A 19,315-nucleotide genomic window follows, 5' to 3' on the forward strand; every position below is an offset into this window, starting at 1 on the left:
AGCTCGGCTGGTTACCATGAAGCATGGCTAATTCTCAAAGTATGGCCAGAAAATGCCACAGTCTGCTTTATGGTATGTAAAGAGATTTCTTATCATTTAGCAGAGCAACACTGGCTGGTCACAGAAAAAGAGAGATGTAAAACATAGTGACTCTCAGTAGCACTCAGAAGCAGAGACCTTAGAATCCTGCTCCTTTGACCATTTGGCAAAACAAAACACTTGGCTGAGCTTCTTTCGAGAGTAGGCCATTGTGTGGGGGCTGGAGACCAGGGGACTGGTGAAAAGGGTGACCAAGACATGGCTGAGGGCTTCAAGGAGCTTGTGCTTTGTGTGTGACAGTATGAACTTGAGGGCTAAGTACGGTCAAGCCTCATTAATACTAGATTGCATATTTGTAAAGTTGCTTGTTTGTTAACATTTGTAACCTCAAAAACAATATTCATCTTGCTTTTGTGGTCATTTGCAAACACATGCGGTCATGAAAGTTTTGAGTCACCCAATACTCAACACTCAAATTCCCAACTGAGGTTGTTTCAACCTCTATACAACAGTGACCTGGCTGGGTGTGGTGGCTCATGCCTATAATCCCAGCATTTTGGGAGGCCAAGGCAGGTGGATCACCTGCGGTTCGAGACCAGTTTGGCCAACATGGTGAAACCCCATCTCTACTAAAAACACAAAAATTAGCTGGGTGTGGTGGCACACGCCTTTAATCCCAGCTACTCGGGAGGCTTAGGCAGAAGAATTGCTTGAATCCAGGAGGTGGAGGTTGCAGTGAGCCGTGATCGTGCCACTGCACTCCACCCTGAGCGACAGAGCAAGACTCCGTCTCAAAAAAAAAACAGTGACCAGAAGATGGGGATGGTAGCGGACAGTGCGGGGTAGTGCCAGAAGCTCAGTGCTGGGGCTAGTTGAATGGGATTTGAATCCCAATTCTGGGACCTGTTAGTGGGAGTGGCCTCAGGCAAGTCACTTAACACTTCTGAATCTCCTTTGTAGAAAAAAGGAAATAGAATAGAATCGTCTAGGAAGAGTTGTTTTTAGGGTTTAAGATTACCAACTATGTGAGATACGTGTATACATGTACACATTTCCCTTAGGAACAAGAGTTCTGGATTTGCTAGTTCAGTGTGGAGACTTTATAGACATACTGCCACAAATAACAATAGTTGACTGTATGTTGAATCTTTTGAGATATATATAAATCTGGAATGAACCAAGATAAACAATTAATAATGTTGTAACTGGCAATGAAAAAAAGAAGCAAAAAAAAAAAAAAATTCTGAAGGATAGAATAAGGCAAGACTAAACTGAAAAATTTTAGTGAATAATCAGAGCCAGTTCTTACCAGGAGGAGCAGCAGGAGAGAACTCTGCTGATGGTGATCTAGGGAGGGTCTCGGGATCTGCAGCCTGGTGGACAATTTCTTGGAGGTGAATCACAGAATCTGTAGAGAGGGAAAATGCTGACAAAATATGCTTCTACCATAAGTATCTTGATTCACCACCCTAGGCATTTAGAACAAAGCTCTGTTGGCTTCTCTGATTGTCATTCCATGACTCTACTAGGTATTAAGAGAATGGAGGAGGTACCTCTAAGCCCATAGCATGCATGTTTCTTAAACGCCTCGAAAAACAAACCATGTTTAGGCATATGAGATAATGAAATGGACACTAGGATTCTACAAAATAAATCAAAAAACGCCCAGAGGGAAGTGGAAGACGTTGAAATGATGCCCCTGGAGAGGAGGGAGTAAGAAAAAAGAGCTGGCTGGGAACATCAGTCCATACTTATTTCAGTTTCTTCAATGTAGAAGAGGCTGAGTCAGCTCACATACAAGTGATATCCGATGTGATCCTGGGAATAAGGCATACTCTCAATACCAAATGATGGCACTGAAGAGCCTGCTATATCAAGGCCAGACAGAGACCATTTCCAGCATATTTTGCTTTCCAAACCTTTATGTTATTATGTGCATGCAGTGGTTATCTACCACCTTTTAATTCTGGTCATTATTCTACTTCCTCCAAGACCAAGATCTCTCCTATATAATAAAGGGATAGCTCTTCTGAAGTGTATTCATTCACTCTAGATCAACCCAAAATATTAAAAGGGGAGCAAATTAAAACTAAGAATGCAGCATGGCATTTCTTCCTCCATGTAGAATCCCCTTCTAGGATGCTAGCAGTTACCTGATCGTTTCTCCCTCTGAGGGTATGGAAAGTCCAGGGCTTTCTCTGCGTATCTGGAAAGCAGTGAGTCCACCTCGTCCATAGTGAAGCCAATCTCCTGTCCAACCAGCAGCTGCTGGAGAGTCTGCACAGCCACAGTGGCCCAATCCACCTTCATGTTCATAAGCAGCTGCTCCAGCATGAACAGGGGGTTAGAGGACAAGTGGGAATAGCTGGCCCGGTGCTGCTCAGGCAGGGTCAGCAGAATCTGTTTGTGGGGTAGATCCATAGAGTAAAGAAAATAGTACACAAATTTCAGAAAAAACTCAAGATTCTCACTGGGAAGGGGAAGGGTGCATGAGAACAAAAGGCGTATAGCCAGCTACTGAAACAGACTCGCAGTCTTTTAGGAAGGCTCAGCTCCCCACTAAATTCTGCAGATGGTAATTGAGAAGTACTCCAAGTACCTTCACCAGATGAGGGGTTAGTAAACTTTTCCTATAAAGGATCAGAGAGTAAATATTTCAGGCTTCATGGTCCATAATGTCTGTCTCAAACATTCAGCTCTGCACATGTACCTTGAAAGCAGCCATAGGTAAAATGATAGTTGCACGTGTGTTCCAATAACACTTGCTTTACAAACGCAGGCTGGGGACTGGATTTGGCCCACAGGTGGTAGCCTGCTCACGCCTGGCCTGGACCCTCCAGGTATGATTGAGGTCTCCCTGACCCTTAATGCCACCATTCTGTTTATTTGAGGCTTTACTCAGAATGAGAAATACAAGGTAGTGTCAGTGGTCTAATGAAACCTGGCACCTCCTATGTCCTACAGGTAAACGATGAATCTAAGTTCTCCTTAGAAGTCACGATCACTAGGCTTGAAATATGTTCACTGACCCTGTTCACTGCCAGTTTTCAAGGGTTCCCCTACTCAGCTACAGCACATTGGGTGTATCTTCTTAAGGAACATGTTATGTAGTTCAACTCTTAGTAAGTGGGCCAGTGGTTATATTTATGGCTCTCCTAGCACTCGTTCTATTTGTGGGGTAGTATATAGGACTACCAGGCAGAATAATTAGAAGAATGCCAGAGGGCCCTAGCTCTCTTCAAACTCTGCTTCACTGGATTACTTTTTCTAGCTGGCGGTTTCTTCTATTAATGTCTCCAAGGTTATACATCAAAGGTAAGAACTTATCTCATCTAATTACATAGACAACTAACCCTCTTCCACTAGCACAGACAAGTTTATCAAGCAGTCGTTTTAAATCCTTACATCAGAAGCCCTTTGGAAGATGTCCAGTCCCTATCCCAAGACCAGTTTTACTTGATCTGGGGTAGAGGTGAATAACCTGGTATTTTTTTTTAAGTCCAGGTGATTCTAATATATTGTCAGAATTGAGAAGCATTGATACAGCAGATACCATGGAAACCATAAAGGCAACTTAAGAGGACCAGGTAGAATTCCCTATGGAGGCAGGACAGGAAGAGAATGACAAGTCCTAGGAGACTCAACTAGGATACAGAGGGCTTCTAGGGTAAAGATTTCATATAGCACAGGCCAGGGATGGCAGGTGCCTGGCAAAAGAGCCATTGAAAAGGCAAGTTCTGAAGAAGAGCTAGGCTCGCAGTCTCTCCCTCACGTATGCCTTCCCAACACCTCCTTTTCCTCCTTACCTTGGATCCCACATACAGCGCCTGGATTTCACGGTGTCGGACAGCAGTCAGTTGTCCATAGAAGTGGGTGGTGAGGTAGTTGGCCAAGAAGTGAGAAGTGGCCAAGCTAGTGTGCTGGTCGAGGGATTGCTCTGTCACTTCAAGGCACATGGTGGGGTCAGGGATTCTTCGCAGGAGCTATTGTCAAAGGGTAGAGGAGGAAGGTGTGGCCTGCAGAAGAGCTCTTAGACCAGCTTTGTTTTGTTTGAGAATAGAATATTTAGGTTTACTCATTTTGGACTAACCCTTTCTCTATACTCTTTTTTTTTTTTAACCACCTCTGTAGTTTCCCAAATGCCATGGCTTTGACAGGACCAGAATTCAGCAGAATTCTGGACCCAGCCGCCCCATCTGGCACCTAATGCAAGGCTAGGCCCCTTCTGCTCAAGATGACTATAACCAGCTCCTGAAAGATCGGAAGAGGCATAGCTGAGATTGCATGGGATTCAACATGAAAATAAAGCCATCTGATTTGACTAAACTTCTTGTCCCACCCCAGAAGAAAAATGGAAAGAACTGGGGGCTTACTTGCAGAGCCTTGTCATGATCTCTTCTTTCTAGAAGGTGGAGAAGATGCTTTTGATGAAGGCTGATTAAATGTTCTCTTGGAATGGGGTACAGGCAGCCCCACTCTTCACACAGTTCATACTCCTGGAAGGAAACACACATGCCTTCAACCCCTTTACATGACTGCCTGATTCTTCTCAGCAGTCTTGAGTCTACAAAGCCCCAGGAATGTTTATAAGTGCTGATGGGAACTTCACTATGATGAAAATGATTGAAGCAGGCTTACTGTTCATATCACTTTCCTCTTAGCACTACCATAAAAAAAAGCAGATGACATGTGGCAACAGACACTTGGTGTCAACCCTGGGAAGATTCTAAGGAAGTGGGAAAGACTGAAAAGACTGTTTAAAGGACATAGTCACCCATGCTATAAGAATGGGCAGGCCCAATGTTGTCAGACTTTAAAGTTACAAAACTTTTTTAAAATCATAAAATTTCTGTATTTTAAAATTTTGGCAATAAAGTCAATATGAAAAAATAAAAACTCTGTAGACCAATACTACAAAGGCCAAATAAACATGTTGGTGGTTGGATTCTACCCATGTTCCCCCTCACTACCCCCCAACCCCAATTTGTGAACTGTAGATGAAGTTTGAGAGAATAGAATTCCTAGGGCTTTGTTCAAATATTCCCACATGGTGGTGTCTGGAATGTCCTCCCCACAACCCTGCCTAGGACTGCCTTCTTCAGGATGCTTCCTTGTTTCTCAGGCTATGTTAGGTGCCCTGCCTGTGCTCCCACAATCTGAGCTTACTTCTGTCATTTGTATATTATGTTGCAGTCACCTAGGGATGCATCTTACATCACCCTCTCTCCAAAATGTGAGCCACTCCAGGGCAAGGACAGCTTAATAATTTTTGTTTCACCACCATCTACCACAGTGATTGGCAAATAATAGGCATGCAATAAGTACTTCCTGAATGAACGAACATTTGAATGAGCATCTACACAGTCAGCTTCTTAAAAGGTAGACAAAATCCTACTTAGCACTCAGAAATCTAATAAACACATGAACAGATGTTCAAATTTATTAGTTATCATGTAAATTAAAACAACAATGAGATACCATCTTATTGCAAACAATGAAAAGTTGGACAATATAAAAAGGTAACAAGGGGCCAGGTGCTGTAGCTCGTGCCTGTAATCCCAGCACCTTGGGAGGCCAAGGTAGGCAGATCACTTGAGGTCAGGAGTTCAAAACCAGCCTGGCCAACATGGCAAAACCCTGTCTCTATTAAAAATACAAAAAAATTAGCTGGGCGTGGTGGCTGCCTGTAATCCCAGCCACTTGGGAGCCTGAGGCAGGAGAATCGTCTGAACCCAGGAGGCGGAGGTTGCAGTGAGCCAAGATTGCGCCATTGCACTCCAGCCTGGGTGAAATAGCAAGACTCCATCTCAAAAATAATAATAAAAATAAAGATAAATAAAAAGGTGACATGGTTATGGAATAATGGGAACTGCGAGTGGGAGTGTAACTGGGGTGAGTGTTTTGAAGAGTGAGTTGGTAATATTCTAGCAAAGGTGAGGACACTCATGACCAATGACCCAGCAATTCCACTTCGAGAAATACATTCTGTACCTAACGTACACAATGTAGAAAATCTCAGGTATGAACACAGGATGATAATACAAAAGAGTCAATTGTATTAGTCTCTAATCTGGATTTTGGCAAATTTCACAATAAAAAAGAATGTGGTATAGTTATTTTATTTTATTTTTTGAGACAGAGTCTCGCTCTGTCGTCCAGGCTAGAGTGCAGTGGTGCGATCTCGGCTCACTGCAAGCTCCGCCTCCTGGGTTCACGCCATTCTCCTACCTCAGACTCTGGAGTAGCTGGGACTACAGGTACCCGCCACCACGCCTAGCTAATTTTTTGTATTTTTAGTAGAGACGGGGTTTCACCGTGGTCTTGATCTCCTGACCTTGTGAGCCGCCTGCCTCGGCCAGAATGTGGTATAGTTATTTTTTTAAAAAGTGAACATTGATATGCAGAAAGGGGCTTATACAGCCAGCTAAGGGGTTGTAACTCTGAAAGGAGGATGAAGGGGAACACCACCCAGGAAAACGGTACCTGTGCTTCTAGAATCATGTTCATGACAGTTGATGGGTCCTCAACACAACAGCTCCTCAAGGTCTGCCAGTCACACCACACTGGGGGAGACTGCAAACCCAGAATCTAAGGAAAGACAAGAAAATCCGTCAAACCACACTGCAGCTTCTCCCTCCATGAACAAGTCACTGGGCATGTCCACAGATGGGCCAACCCTAGATCTCTGCCCCAAAGTCAGGCTGTCAGAACTTGCCAGAAAGGAGAGCAAATTGGGCAAAGATTATTTAGAGAGCAGAGTGAACCTATCCAGGAAGAACAAGCAGGGAGTGAAGGCTGAATATGGAGGCCAGGACTGGGGCCTTTCACTAGTGAAGACAGTGCTCTCATGCTTCCCAGATTGTTCTGGGGTCACCTGTCCCATGCTCCTCTACCCCAAACTCCACCCAAGATATTCTTCTGGCTTGAATGCTCTGTGGGATCACCTTTCATACAACATTTTAGCTCTGCATGAAAACTGCCAAGGAAGAATAAAAAGAAACCTTTTTTCACCTGCCATTTTCACTACCCCTGGTAGGGTTTCTGGACTCTGTCTGCTCCAAGGATATGTTGGAAAATTAGCATCTATTTTATACTTGTTATGTAGCCGTGCTTCCTAAATTTGTCTCCCTAAGCCTCTTGAGCTTGAACATAACAAATATCCCACAATAATCTTTTAGTTTTGAAATTGTCACCTTCATATATCTTTTCAAAATAGCTCTTGAAATGTTGCTGAAATTTAAAACAAACTTTATAGAAGACACAATATACAAAAACATACACAAAGCTCAAAAAGACATGTGAAAAAGCCTTTTTGGACTGTAATACACCATTCCAATGTTAATTTTGTTATTTTTACCCTCATTTCATGCAAATGTATTTAAAATTATAGGAATAAGTAACACAGCAACCAGCTAGGAGGCCTCCCTGCTGTTCACCTAAGAACTGAAGCCAGATGCAAAGCAAAACCCAGACCTATATTTTCTCTTTCTTAAAGTCCCCCATCATATAAGATAGGCTGGGGTTGATCATAGAGTGAGAAGCTCGTTCCCTTTCTCTTGATGCGAGGGCCCATACCTTCTGATACACCTGCAGCTCCGCCAGCTTCCTCTGTAGCTCACACTTTAGTCCTTCTTGGACAGCCGTGTCTGAAATGCAGTAGGCCAGAATCTCCAGGCATGACTCCAGGGGCCACCTGTCCACAAACTGTAGGGCCAGCCGACTTCTCAGAGATGCATCCTTCACGGGAAACAGGTATTGCCAACCTTCTTTGTCTATAAGACAAAAAAGATGCTCAGAGGCAGCAAGCGTGGGACCAGAAGAGTTCAAGAGTCCAGGTTACTTCTTGAGAAAGGGCTTTCTTCAATCTCGTAAAAGAGGAGCTTGGAGGATCCTTAAGATGGATGTGATCTTAACAAGTTTTTACACTTGGAACCATTATATGACAAGGAAAATGCTGTATCTCTACCCTATGTGTATCTTTAGGTAAACCTGATAATAGCCATGAGACTTTCAGAAGGAAGAGAGGGAAAAGAGAAAGGAAGGAAGGAATGAAGGAAGGACAGAAGAGATGAAGCTCTCCATGTTTTGGCATGCTGAACATATAGGACTGTTTCAGACTCACCTTGTCAGTGAAACTTTCCTTTTCCCTGTAATTTCCACCCTGTGCCATACATAACCACTTGAAAGTTATACCAGGTAGACTAGTTTCACTCCCTGACTTAGATCTCTCTATTCCACACCCATTTCACAGATCTGATCTTGGAGATACAAAAAACAGACTCCAAGCAATTAAGACCACACAGCCAGTCAGTGGATTTCTCCACCTTTTCAAGGATGGATTTTCTCCTTTCCAAAGGGAGCCAAGCCTCCTACCCAAAAGTCATTCCCTACATCACACCCAACTCTTGTTGCAACACTGCTAGGAAATCCTAGTAGTGTTACAGCTCATTGGCTTTCCGCTCTGGTTACACGTCAGAATTTCCTGGGGAGCTTTCAAAGCAGTGGTCATCAAACAGACCCACAATCTGCTTTTATAATACAGTTTTATTAGACTGTAGCCATGCTCATTTCTTTATATATTGACTCTGGCTGCTTTCATGCTGTACTGGAGGGGCTGGGTAGTCATGAGCGAGACTGTGGCTTACAAAGTCCTTTATAGAAAAAATGTGCTGATCCCTATTTTAAAGTAAACACTTGCCTGAGCTCTATCCTGGGCCTCTGGGGAAGGGACCCAAACATTTGTAGTCTGTAGAATTTCACAAGAATTGTGATATACAGTATTGAGAATACTGGTTATGCGTGGCTGTTTAAAGTCAGATGGACTTGGGTTCTAAGCTCTACTCTACCACTTACCACCTTGGGCAAGTTTCCTAACCCCTCTGAGACCTGGTCTCCTCTTAATAACATGAGATTATAGTGGGGCTTCTCTCTAGAGTTACCGTGAGGATTAAATGTGATAATATACCCAGTGAATACCAAATATTACCACTAGTGAAAAAGGGAGGCATAGCATTCTGCTCACCACATGCCACAGCACAGCTCAGGACTGCATCCTTTATGCTGCTCAAATCGTCCACATCTCGCCCGTACACTTCAGTGAGCTGAAGGGCCCGGGACCAATCTCTGGCCACCAAGGATTCCTCAAAAGCCTCACTCAGTACATCTAGGGCAATGGGAGAATGTAGGCCCAGGAGAACGGTAGAAAGACTGGCCCAACCACAGAGATTCACTGCCAGACTCTGCCCCTGCTGCAAAGACCCTCGCAGGGGCTCCCAGGCAGCCAGGAGGAAGGCCTCAAACAGAGGGAATTGTTCCAGAAGGCGCTCACACTCCCGGGCTACCTGCTCTGCAGCCAGAGGCACCTCCCTGCGGCCACGAAGTTCCTTCCATGACAAGCTGGGCTTGCTGACCTTTAACCTCGGGGAAGCCCCCAGGCAGGCCACCGTAGCTAGGAGCTTTGAGCGTGACTTAAGAAAGGCCAAGGCAGAGGAGGTGAGGGCTGGGAGTGATGAGTCCCTTGGGGAGGAGTAGGGCTTTCTTTCCAATGTAGGGTTCTCAGTTGTCCTCGGGGAGCTCGGTGTAGAAAGTGGGAGGTCATCCAGGCAGTGGGAGGCGTGTAGCTGGGCCAGAGTACCCAGACGAGTCAGGAGGGAGGAGGTCTGCTGGCTTTGCCGGGATGAGCAAAGAGCAAGGGGCTCACAGCAGCAGCTGACGATGACTTGTGGCACACTTAGGCTGAGATTCTCTTGGGCCAGAAGGGCTGCCAGTCTGGAAGGAGAGAAGCAGAAAGCATACAAGGCCTGAATACACAGGCACCATTAACCAGTCTTACAATTTCTTTATGCTTACATGAGCAAATGTAAATAAAAGTTCCTAATTGTCACACTCTTTTTTTAAAACACAAAAAGTAGCCTATTAGACATATCGCTCTGCCCTTTATGTTTTCACGAACACTTCTGTGAGATCTATCCATATCCCTCTACGGAGAGGACCCTCTTTAGTTTTTGCAGTTACATAGTATTCCATTATATAGATGAACCATAACTAGGCTCCTGTTAGTGGACAATGAATTTTCTGATCTGTTGGTACTATATACAAGATTGCAATGAAATGATTTTGCATATAAATCATTTATGTATAATAAAGCTGTAGGATAAATTATCCAAAATGGTTTGCTAAATCAAAGGGCATATGAATTTGCAATTTTAATAAATATTGACAAACTGCCTTCCGACAGAGGCTGTACAAATTTATGTCCCACTTGCATTCTCTGAGAATGCTGTTTTCCTACAGTCTAATCAACTATCATGTTATTGAAATTTTAGATTTTTGCCTATTTATAAAGTGCAGAGTCACCCACTGATTTCATACTTAACAATATACATGCTAAAGGTATCGAGAGAGAAAGCAGGAAACAAGGCACATTAAATTTTCAGTTATATAAGAATAAAAGATTCAGTCAGGAAGAAATCCCCACTCTCTGTGCTAACCCCTAGCACCACCGCACTGAGCCCTTGGCTATATTGATGAAATCATCCGAAGGCCCATGGCTGACTTGCATGGAGGTGGCTCCTACCTCTCTGGGGGAACTTGTCTCTCAAACAGGAGATGTGACACCAGTTGGGAAGAGCTCTGTTGCAGCAGAACAAAGGGATTTCCTACCTTGACCTCCACATGATCTGCAAAGGTAAAGAACATGATCTTGTTTGCACCACTGACTGCAAGAGTTCAGAGCCCTGTTTCCCAGAATTGAGAAAAAAGTACAGTGTCAAGATGAAGACAATATTGAGAGCCTTCTGTTAATTCATTCTAGGTAAAGGGTATTCTCAACATGAACCTGACCACAAGTTTTATCTATATCTTACCACTGCTCTAAAGACTTCCAACCCCAGACGAACTTCAGTGGGCAGATCTAGCCACGGACAGCCAACTCCTGCTCTCTTCAACCCGACTGAAGTGCATGTAGTACTCACTCTGTGGACTTAAGAATCTGGTACTCATATCAGAGACTTGATTCCTCTGCTGGGTGCTCAAATTCACAATGGACCACAGGTCTGACAGAGATATTTTTGAGTCGCTAATTCCAAGAAAATTAATTGAGTACTCCCATGTGCTATACAGCTATACTAGCACAAAGATGAGTAAAATAGCCAGAGATGAATAAGAGAGGACAACCTTATAAATCTAGTGTTCTTGGCTACTGCTGTATCCAGAGCCTTTCAATTGTGCATCTTTTCTCTTCCTTGCCCTGAACACTTGCAGGTCTGCCATGAATCTGTTGCCTCTTTCTTGCTACCTACCAGGCTCAGAGCTCAAACTTTGAAGGAGAACTGCAGCAAGGGTGCTGCAGTAACTGAAGAAGGTGCCCAAGTAGTCCATCTGCCTGCTGCCTGATGGGGTCTGTTTGCCCAGGTTCTTCTGGAGGAGCTGAGTCTGGATCTGCACAGGGTGGGCCTCTGCCTCTGGAGCTTTCTGGGCTGCCTGCTCCACCAGGGAAGACAGTGGAGGAGTCCTGGGCTCTGAGAGGAGGATGGCAGGAGAAAGGACACAGGCTTCAGTCTGTGAGTCCAGCTTTGGGTCAATTTCTGACTGGATATGTGAACTGTGCCTCCTATACACTGCCTGGGGCATCTGATGGCCTGGACACTACACTTACAAGGCAAATATAAAATCCTAAGTCAGTCACTTGGACAAGTGATTCCCAGCCAGGGAAAGCTTTGAGTCTGGAGTGTATAAAATTACTCTGGTGTGTATAGTTCTATTTTTATCCTTGTCTCTGGGGTGGAACAACTTAATGAAGAACACAGCAATCTTTTGGGGAAGGGTTCATCAATATTTACTAAGCACCTGCTGGCTGTATTTCTTATTCATCATGAGAAAATGTATCAGCTGATGGAGTGTTCACCATTCTTTCAATTGAGAGGTGGGAAAACAGGTGAAGTTAAGTTACGAGACATTGAGACATGCCCTGGCTAACTAAAGGGCTGATAGATCCCAGTTCTGGAGTCCCAAGCCTCTGCTCCAAAGTGCTTCGTTACTCTCAGCTGTTTCCTCTCCCCAGTTCAGCTTTTATTTGTTCCCAAGCAGACAGCCTTATACCTGGCAGCTCTAGTGCCTCTCTCAGTGACTGAAGGACCTGATCTAGCTGCTGGGAGAGGGTGGTGTGGCTGGCAACACAGTCCTCGGTTAGGCTGGGCCAGCACATCTGAAGCAGTTCAGTGATGCTGCACCGTGGAGGGCCTCCTCCCTTTTCTTCCACACTCTCTATGGAAAGCAAATGAGAAAGAAAAAGTAAAGTCTGTTGCTGACCTAATGTTCCAAGTCCAGGAGAAGAAAAGAGAAAAAAGCAACTCACCTGATTTGGTTTGACTGGCTGACATAAGCAGATAATTGAGACTCTTACTGATTTGCTGAAGAACAACTGGAAAACCTCGAATGCCATCAGCATTTAGGAGTACATGGTCTATCCGTCGACCTGGAAATAGATGAAGGAAGAGGGAATGCAAAAAAAAAAAAAAAAAAAAAATTGAAGTGTTTTCAGAGATTGACACTCAGTCCTGTATTTACCTGTGAAATTTTATCCTCTCCAATATTAAGGAGGAAATACATGCTGTGCCATTTTGGGTGACAACCAGTATACTTGGCTTATTTCATGCCTGAGATTCTAGGACTGACTCTGGCAAGATGCCTCAGCTGTCAACAACATCAGCAGATTCAGAATCTCTGGCACTCCTATGGAATTGTTGTCCCAAGCCAAATAGATTTGCCTTGATACTGCCTTCAGTTGTACTCAACTTGAGCGGAGATCATATGTCTTCTTTAATTGCTTTAAGTGGTATCTTGACACTCCAACTAGACTGTGAACAACTTTATGGATACAGATTATTCCTTACATCTCTCCTATACTCCCATATGCTCAGGATAATCTGGAAACACAGTAGTCACTAAATTAATTCCTAAATCAGTATATTGAAGAGATATTTGCACTCCCATGTTTCTTGCAGCACTCTTCACAATAGCCAAGATTTTGAAGCAACCTCAGTGTCCATCAGCAGATGAATGGATAAAGAAAATGTGATACATATACACAATGGAGTACTATACAGTTATGGAAAAGAATGAGATCCAATCATTAGCAACAACTTGGATAGAACTGAAGATCATTATGTTAAGTGAAATAAGCCAGGCATAGAAAGACAAACACCACATGTTCTCACTTATGTGTGGGATCCAAAAATCAAAATAACTGAATTCATGGAGATAGAGAATAGAAGGATGGTTACCAGAGGCTGGGAAGGTAGTAAGGGGTGGGGGAAGATGGAGATGGTTAATGAGTATAAAAAATAGTTAGAGGCCGGGTGTGGTGGCTCACACCTGTAATCCCAGCACTTTGGGAGGCCGAGGTGGGTGGATGGTGAAACCCCTTCTCTACTAAAGATACAAAAATTAGCTGGGCGTGGTGGCACACACCTGTCATTCTAGCTACTGCGGGGTTGTGGGGGAGGGCTGAGACAGGAGAATCACCTGAACCCAGGAGGCAAAGGCTGCAGTGAGCCGAGATGGCGCCACTGCATTCCAGCCTGGGTGACAGAGTGAGACTCTGTCTCAGAAAAAAAAAAAGTTAGAAACAAGGAATAAGGCCTAGTATTTAATAGCATAACATGGGGGCTACAGTGAATAATAATTCAATTGCACATTTAACAATAACTAAAAGAGTCTAACTAGCTTGTTTGTAACACAAAGGATAAATGCTTGAGGGGATGGATACTCAATTTTCCATGATGTGATTGTTAAGCATTGCGTGCCTGTACCAAAAAATCTCATATACTCCATAAATACATACACCGACTATGCACCCACACACACACAAAAATTCCTCATTGATTGACCTGAAACTGTTTCAGTGATTAAGAGCTTGAATAATATTTTATTTTAGAATATAAGTATTAGATGAGGGGAAGAGCAGATCACTGGACAAAAACAGCATTGTATAAGCCACTGTGTACTTTCTTTGAAGGACTATAAGGACTATGTAAACATTAAAGGACATTTTAACCAACAGCTCAGAGGTGATTTGGAGGGGTGTATAGAAAAGAGTTAAACAGCAGGCTTGACACTGCTATCCTTAGAACATCTGCTTGCAAGGTTGGCCCTTGGCTGGCACTGTGGACTTGACTGGTAAGAAGTTTCCTATGCTTACGTACTTTCCCTAAATAATAACAGTGGCTCACTGGCCCTAAACTCTTTGTACAATGTGGTTTATGCTGAACACCTGCTTTCCTTTTAGGAATCTGGAATTTGCTACATGTTAAGCAGAGGGTGTTTTTGTCACCAGTCCTCGAAAAAAAAAAACCTTGGGTGGCTGGGCGCGGTGGCTCACGCCTATAATCCCAGCACTTTGGGAGGCTGAGGCAGGCGGATCATGACATCAGGAGTTCGAGATCAGCCTGACCAACATGGTGAAACCCAGTCTCTATTAAATATACAAAAATTAGCCGGGCGTGGTGGCACGTGCCTGTAATCCCAGTTACTTGGGAGGCTGAGGCAGGAGAATCGCTTGAACCAGGGAGGTGGAAGTTGCAGTGAGCAGTGAGCCGAGACTGTGCCACTGCACTCCAGCCTGGGGGACAGAGCGAGATTCTATCTCAAAAACACAAACAAACAAACAAACAAACCAACCAACCTCGGGCCTTGAGTCTCTAATGAGCTTCCCTATATACAACACCTTGCAACTGCTGGCACAACTCATTGCTGGAGAAATAGGCATAGGCATGCCCTGTGTAGCCACAGGGAGAGGACTCTTGGAAGCTTGCACCTGGTTTCCTCCAGATTTTATCCTATGAGCCTTTTTACTTTGCTGATTTTTCTTTGTATCCATTTGCTGAAATAAATCTTAGCTCTATGACGATAAGCTGATTCTTGAGAGTTCTCCTAGAGAATCACTGAACCTGGGGGTGGACTTGGGGACCCCAGACACATGGGGCTACTCATATCATAACCTATTCACCACTCCTCCCTCTATATTACTAAGGCAGAACAGGTTCCTTTCTCCTCCACTGCTCAGTCCTTCCAATGTTTGGTGCAAGTAGCAAGGACAGGTGTGGGGAGTAGAACGTTGCCTAATTCTACCTTCATATACTGATGCCTTCACATACCTGATTTCTCTAAGAATTCTGTATGCACATTCTGCACTGTTATTCACCTCAAGGTATGATCATCCCTCCAACTGTGACTCATTAAGTTTTCCCTTACACCTGGCTTACAAATTCAAGATGGTCTCAGGTTTTAGGTTAAGTGAAGTTCACCAAGGAGAGGGCATGGAGTCTTAAGGCTCGAATTCCATTGATACCATTTTAAAATGTATATTTCTTCTTTGAATTCACCTATAATTCAATAAAGAATTTCCCCAAATTGCTATGTCTATTTTGTCTCTCAACAGACTGTATTTATGCCATCAGATTGTATGTGACAAAATTTCATAATCCATTCACCATCTGCCTCCTCCAATAACTTTCTTCCTGGACAATTTATCAAGACTCTCAGAAACCCATCTCATTTGAGAATGAAGGGATACAGCTAACACAGCACACTCACCCCGCCTTTCAAGGCTACTATTCAAACGCCGTTCGGCTGTCTCCAAAAGCTGCTTGCAGGTTTTCCAGAGCTGGCACTGAGAGCAAGCTAGGTCAAATGCAGCCATGGCAGGGGGACTGAGGTCTTCCAGAACCTCTCTCAGGGGAGCAGTGGGCTCCACTAGAGCCGTGCTTATCCAAAAGTCCTCCTGGAGCATGGGGATGGGGTCTCCAGAGGTGTTGAGCAGCTTGTCGGTCACGTCAGAGATAGAGTAAAACACCATTCCTGGCCGCCCAGCAGAGGAATAAAAAGCAAAGGGTTAAAAGGATTCTTACTACAACTTTTATTAGGTAAAGTAGTTACTTTCAAAATGTTTGAGGTTCATCTGCACAGGGTATCTTTCATGTATATTAGCACTATCATTATGGCCCACTCTTATAGCTTCAAAACAGTGGCATGAAAGGAAGACCAAGAGAAACTCAGAGTGGTCCAGATGAGGGAGGGCTTTTTCCAAACGGAATCTCAAAGTAGGTTCAGAAAGAATGACGTAGATCTGTGTGTGCTAATCAGAAAAGATCTCTAGAACGCACCACTAAAAAGCAAGGTAGACTACAGTATTGTCCTAAGAACCTATTTATATTAAAAACAGAAAGGATGTGTGTATGTTCTTGTGAATAGGCATAGAAAATTTCTGGGATAATATATAGGAAGCAATATGTGATGGTACCATGGTATGTAGGGCCTAGGTCAGTAAGAGTTGTGAAAATGTGGAACAAGATTCCAACTTCAAGAAGTAATGAAAGGATGGGCTCTTTTGCAGTGCATCCAAGGTTGGGAAACTGAGACCTGTGAATTCTAGGCCTTAAATTTTAATACCCAACTGCACTTTATAGAACAGTAAAACAATATGCTTTATCCCTGAGTAATTACATGGGAAGGAAATAAACTCCTAACCATTTCCTGAAGCCAGAGACAGTGGCCATCAAAACACAGGTTAAAAACAGCATTCACAGGCTTCATTTAAATCACACAGGATAAGCTTAATGCAGTAGGTCGAGTGGTGGTATCTGAACAGCCTGGGCAAGGAGGATGGGCACAGCTGGAAAACTAGACGTATCAGGTTTGCTGTTTTTCAAGCCAGGTGTCCTGTATTGAATTTCTGCTCACCCTCATGAGGAGCCTAGGATTTTAGTGGTTTCTCCCCTTTTACCCCCTCTCCCAGCCACCTCACCACTTATGGTGTTAGCAGGGAAGCCTGACCTGCTGCTGCAGCGCTGCCAATGGCCTGTAGAGTTGAGCGGCCACTGCCAGTTCTCCGAATGGTGCTGCTACCCGCATCTGAGTTCTGGTTTTCAATCTTGTCCTCTACTTGGGCCAGTTCTTGGATCACTTCCTGGTAGCGCTCCATGAACATCAGTTCCCCTGAACTGGGTGAGGACTTCAGGTTGAACGTGAACAGCACCTGTCATAGGAGAGGGAGCGTGTGGGCCCTGGTGGTCCCACTGATTTAGGGAATGTCCATGGATAGGAGATCTTGCCAACCATTAGACTGTGGCCCTAAGATGTCTTTGTGCTTTGTAGGGTCAGAAGAGCACTGAATGTTAGAAGAGCAGGTCAACTATAAAAAATAATTCATAAAAGTAAGAAAACCACCAAAGCCTCAGTAGAAAATAGGCAAAAGTTGTGGACAATTTCAGAGGAAATATATATGACTAATACATAAATGAGAAAATATTTTTTCCCTTGTCAGTAATCTAGGAATTTAAGTAACAATAACATTTTGCATCTATCACAATAACAAAGCACAAAAACAAATCCTCAGGAGATGGTGTAACATTAAGTGTCACAACTTTTTTGAAAAGCAATTTGGCAATCCATGAAGCTTTAAAAATGTTTACATCTTTTGACTCAGTAGTTTTTATGAGGAACTTTCTTAAAAAAATAATTCAAAAGGTTTAATGCCTAAACGTAATCACCTTGGCACTATATATTACAACTATTACAAGGTTAAAAATAATCTAAATCTTGAGCAACAGGAAAATGGTTAAATGCAGCTACTTGATCAGACTATTGTAAGGTCACTAAAATCAAGGTTAAAAGACAAATGCTAATATTAAAATGTAAAAATGCATGATATAAAGTTTTAGATTTGAAATAATCTCAGCTATATAAAAGTCATACATATTTTGGAGAAATATTGGCCAAAAAAGTAAATTTTTAATATTGGTTGTTCCATACTATAGGGTTAAAAGTAATTTTATTTTCTTGTTAATACTTTCTGATATTGTCGTATATGTACAACTTATTCTGTCTGTATCCAGGTCAAAAAATAAAAGTTTTTATTGAAAAAAAAAAAAAAAGACCATGGCTCAAGAAAAGGAGGAGAAGTGGAGGACATTTAGGGGTAAAATATCATGGGACTCCTAGCTAAATTCCTCTGGATTTGAGCATTAGAAAGGCTGGGGAGGGGCTGGCGTGGTGGCTTGTGCCCGTAATCCCAGCACTTCAGGAGGCCAAGGAGGGTGGATCATTTGAGGTCAGGAGTTCAAAACCAGCCTGGCCAACAAGGTGAAACCCCGTCTCTATTAAAAATATAAAAATTAGCCAGGAGTGGTGGTGTGCACCTGTAGTCCCAGCTACTCAGGAGGCTGAGGCAGGAGAATCGCTTGATCCCAGGAGGCAAAGACTGCAGTGAGCCGAGATCGAGCCACTGCACTCCAGCCTGGGTGAGAAAGTGAGACTCTGCTTCAAAAAAAAAAAAAAGAAAAAGAAAGGCTGGGGCTGGGGAGGGTCCTATCCTCCTCCAAGGATCATAATTATAATTATCATTAAAGTATAAGATCTAAAATGATCAGAGAAGGTTACGTAAAAATTGTCCTGTTACCTAGAGTTCCCTAGATTTATTCCTCAAAAACTGAACTCACATGAAAGAACAATTCTGACCTACATGTTAAGTAGATAAACTACCAAATACTTTACTACCAGTAAAAGTATCATTAATATGCCAAGAGGGTTTTAAAAATTAGAAGAGTACTATTTTATGTTATTAAGTTTAATAACTTGTTATTAAGTTTAATCAATAGTAGAGGATTTTTATATTTCTCACGGCTAGAACACAATCCTCTTAACATTCCTATGAGGTAGAAAAACCAGGTATTACATTTAACTCCAATTTTCAAATGAGGAAACCAAAGCTCAGAGAGGTTCAGTCTTTCGGATTACCATTCCAGTGCTATTTTCTCTCTACAATACAAATATTCTAGTCTGCTAGCTCTCCATACTTCTTGTATATTGAACTGGCATTCTATTTATAATTGAGACTGGGCGCAATGGCTCATGCCTGTAATCCCAGCATTTTGGGATGCTGAGGCGGGTGGATCTCCTGAGGTCAGGAGTTTGAGACCAGCCTGACAAACATCGCAAAACCTCATCTCTACTAAAAATACAAAAATTAGCCAGATATGGTGGTGCATGCCTGTAATCCTAACTACTCGGGAGGCTGAGGCAGGAGAATCGGTTGAACATGGGAGGTGGAGGTTGCAGTGAGCTGGGATCGCGCCACTGCACTCCAGCAGCCTGGGTGACAAAAGCAAATCTGTCTCAAAAAAAAAAAAAAAAAAAAAAAGAAAAGGAAATTGTATTATAATTTTTAACTAGATAAAAACATGGGCTGGGTGTGGTGGCTCATGCCTGTAATCCCAGC

At 43.2% G+C, this 19,315-nt stretch overlaps 1 protein-coding gene across 1 annotated transcript in view; it reads right to left on the bottom strand.

Annotated features, from left to right (window-relative positions):
* The window catches only part of ZFYVE26 (zinc finger FYVE-type containing 26), a 69,991-nt gene that overhangs the window by 27,102 nt on the left and 23,574 nt on the right, over window positions 1-19,315 (bottom strand). Inside the window, exons 15-27 of the mRNA XM_003824079.7 lie at window positions 16,873-17,074; window positions 15,634-15,897; window positions 12,395-12,514; window positions 12,139-12,303; window positions 11,340-11,558; window positions 10,616-10,718; window positions 9,062-9,807; window positions 7,615-7,811; window positions 6,523-6,627; window positions 4,413-4,535; window positions 3,846-4,022; window positions 2,193-2,439; window positions 1,349-1,447 (exon numbers count right to left, since the gene is read on the bottom strand). Of these exons, the coding sequence (XP_003824127.2) occupies window positions 1,349-1,447; window positions 2,193-2,439; window positions 3,846-4,022; window positions 4,413-4,535; window positions 6,523-6,627; window positions 7,615-7,811; window positions 9,062-9,807; window positions 10,616-10,718; window positions 11,340-11,558; window positions 12,139-12,303; window positions 12,395-12,514; window positions 15,634-15,897; window positions 16,873-17,074 (2,767 nt within the window). The remainder of the gene's footprint in view (window positions 1-1,348; window positions 1,448-2,192; window positions 2,440-3,845; window positions 4,023-4,412; window positions 4,536-6,522; window positions 6,628-7,614; window positions 7,812-9,061; window positions 9,808-10,615; window positions 10,719-11,339; window positions 11,559-12,138; window positions 12,304-12,394; window positions 12,515-15,633; window positions 15,898-16,872; window positions 17,075-19,315) is intronic.

This window comes from Pan paniscus, chromosome 15 (genome assembly GCF_029289425.2).
Source record: "Pan paniscus chromosome 15, NHGRI_mPanPan1-v2.0_pri, whole genome shotgun sequence".
Classification (NCBI taxonomy): Eukaryota; Metazoa; Chordata; class Mammalia; order Primates; family Hominidae; genus Pan; species Pan paniscus.